This window comes from Myotis brandtii, unplaced genomic scaffold (assembly GCF_000412655.1).
Source record: "Myotis brandtii unplaced genomic scaffold, ASM41265v1 scaffold959, whole genome shotgun sequence".
NCBI classification, from domain to species: Eukaryota; Metazoa; Chordata; class Mammalia; order Chiroptera; family Vespertilionidae; genus Myotis; species Myotis brandtii.
The window spans coordinates 849,606-851,850 of record NW_005371966.1 but is presented as its reverse complement, the minus strand read 5'-3'; the positions used below and the strand labels follow the sequence as shown (position 1 = coordinate 851,850).

The 2,245-nt window shown below is 61.0% G+C and overlaps 1 protein-coding gene across 1 annotated transcript in view; it reads left to right on the top strand.

Moving 5' to 3' along the window:
* Nucleotides 1-1,401: 1,401 nt before the first annotated feature.
* The window catches only part of SLC6A8 (solute carrier family 6 (neurotransmitter transporter), member 8), a 7,057-nt gene continuing 6,213 nt past the window's right edge, over nucleotides 1,402-2,245 (top strand). The window contains exon 1 of the mRNA XM_005886148.2: nucleotides 1,402-1,557. Coding sequence (XP_005886210.1) covers nucleotides 1,509-1,557 — 49 coding nt within the window. The 5' untranslated portion in view covers nucleotides 1,402-1,508. The remainder of the gene's footprint in view (nucleotides 1,558-2,245) is intronic.

Sequence of the window (2,245 nt, the reverse complement as noted above, 5' to 3'; positions counted from 1 at the left end):
GCCCAAGCCATGGGGCTGCCCTCGTACTCCCTGCGTTCCGGGATTGGCCACTGAGGTGGGAAGGCGAGGCCTATCCCCAGGGGGGGCTCCCAGAGGTGAGGAGCCCTGGCTGCCTCCGCTGGTCAGGCACACAAGTGGCACATTGTGTGGGCCCCCCACGTGTGCACACACGAACACACACATACACAATGGGCCACTCTGTCCCTCCCCCTTCCATCTTTTCCCCTCCCCTCCCTTCCCCTCCCTTCCCTTCCCCTCTCTTCTCTGCCCCTCTCTTCCCTTCCCAACCCTCCCCTCCCCACCCTCCCCTCTAGGCTGGGCCTGGAACACTGGGTGCCTGAGCCAGGCATGGGAAGCCTGCGGCCTGGGCTGCCTGGCGCCGCCGCTGGACACACTGCATGCACACCCCATGCCTGCTCGCCCGCCCCAGCCCAGCTTAGCAACAGCGATGGGCACGCATGTCCTGCGACTGCAAAGCAGCACCGGGCTTGGTGGGAAGCCACAGTGACTGGGTGATGGGTGGGAAACTGAGGCCCAGAGTGAAGGCCTTTGCCCAAGGTCACACACAAGAAGGATGCTGGAACCAAGAGCCAGGCAAGCTGCAGTGAAGCCCAGCTTTGGAGTAGTGGAGAGAGCTGGGCCAGGACCAAGGGTAGGAGGCCTGTGCAGGAGGGAGTGCCCAGGGGCTACTGGGGCCCAGCTCCCTGCACCCCCACCCCTGCTCCTGTAGTCTCCGGCCCTGCCCTGCCTCCAGAGCCAGGTGGCCTCCCCCATGATGTCTCCCTCTGTCCTTGCTCACTGACATTTTCAGACACCCCCCCACACACACACACAGACACACACTGACACACACAGACACACACACACACACACACACTGGCAGAGGACTGCACCCGCCCATCATGTTCCCTGGACCTTCCCACTTGTAGGCCAGTGTGTGGGTACAGGGAAGGCAGGGCTCCCTGCCCTCACCCAAGCCAGGCAGGCCTCCAGGCTTGAGTGCCAGCCATGGCGCACATACACACAGGCACGAACATGCCCTCGCTGCCTTTCCTTCCTGTATCGCCTGGCAAACAAGGAACTGTGACACAAGGGATGGCGTGTGTGTGCAAGCACATGTGTCCTCCATAACCATTAGGTCGCCCTTGGTGACCATGGAGGCAGAAGCCTTGTGGTCCAGGGAGCTGAGCCACAGCCCCCCTCAACACTCCAACCCCCCCAGGACTGTTCACCTGGGGCCTCTGAGTCAGTGGCCAGCCGCTGCACTGATTCACCCAGTGGGAAGTTATGATGGGGCTGCGGTGGAGCCTGGAGCTGGGGCTTCCCCCAGCCTCCCAGGGCCTCTGGAAGCTGGATTGGCCGCAAGCCTCCACAGCCTGGTTGTGGAGTTTGGGTCAAGCCCCTGGCCTGTGTGTCCTCCCTCAGGTGTGTTCCTTATTCCCTACATCCTGATCGCCCTGATTGGAGGAATCCCCATTTTCTTCTTGGAGATCTCACTGGGCCAGTTCATGAAGGCCGGCAGCATCAACGTCTGGAACATCTGCCCCCTGTTCAAAGGTGAGCAGCCCTGGACCAGCCCCTCTCTGCTCTCTCCCTCGGCCACTCTTTCCCTTTCCCACTGCTGGGACAAGGCTGGCACCCACTTGAGAAATCGCATCCTGTCTGAGCACCAGGCCTGGGGCCCATTGATGACCCCCCAAGACACGAGGGAAAGCTGGACACCATGCAGACCACCATGTGACCTTGGGCAGGCTAAGGGCTAGAGGGGGGATTGGGCCTGTCCGCTAGGGGGAGAATGTGCAGGCCCAGCAGGGCTGGGAACACACTTGGCTAAGCTCACTTGGCTCACTGAGTGGAGGGCGGCTGGTGCAAGAGACAACCATGGGAGAAGCGGCCTGGGGCCAGCTCTCTGAGGCCAGAGGGCCAGGCTAAGGGCTTGGAGGGGAGCGATTGAAAGTTCAGGGTCTGAATGGAAGAACTAATAATGGCAAAGGTCACCTTAGAACCCCTTCTGTGCGTGGGTGGCAGTGTCCCCATCATCTCTCTAGGCCCTAGCAGGTAGGTTTCACTATTACTGTCTTTGAGGAGGCTGGGACACAGAGAGGTGAAGTGACTAGCTGTGACTGCCTGCTGAAAGGAAGTGCGAGATAGTCACCCTCCAAATCCAGGTCTAGCAGCCTTCCCCCTTGAGGGGGAAAACCCCAGGTCACCAGATAGCCCCCCAAGTTGCTGAGTACTGTAGGCC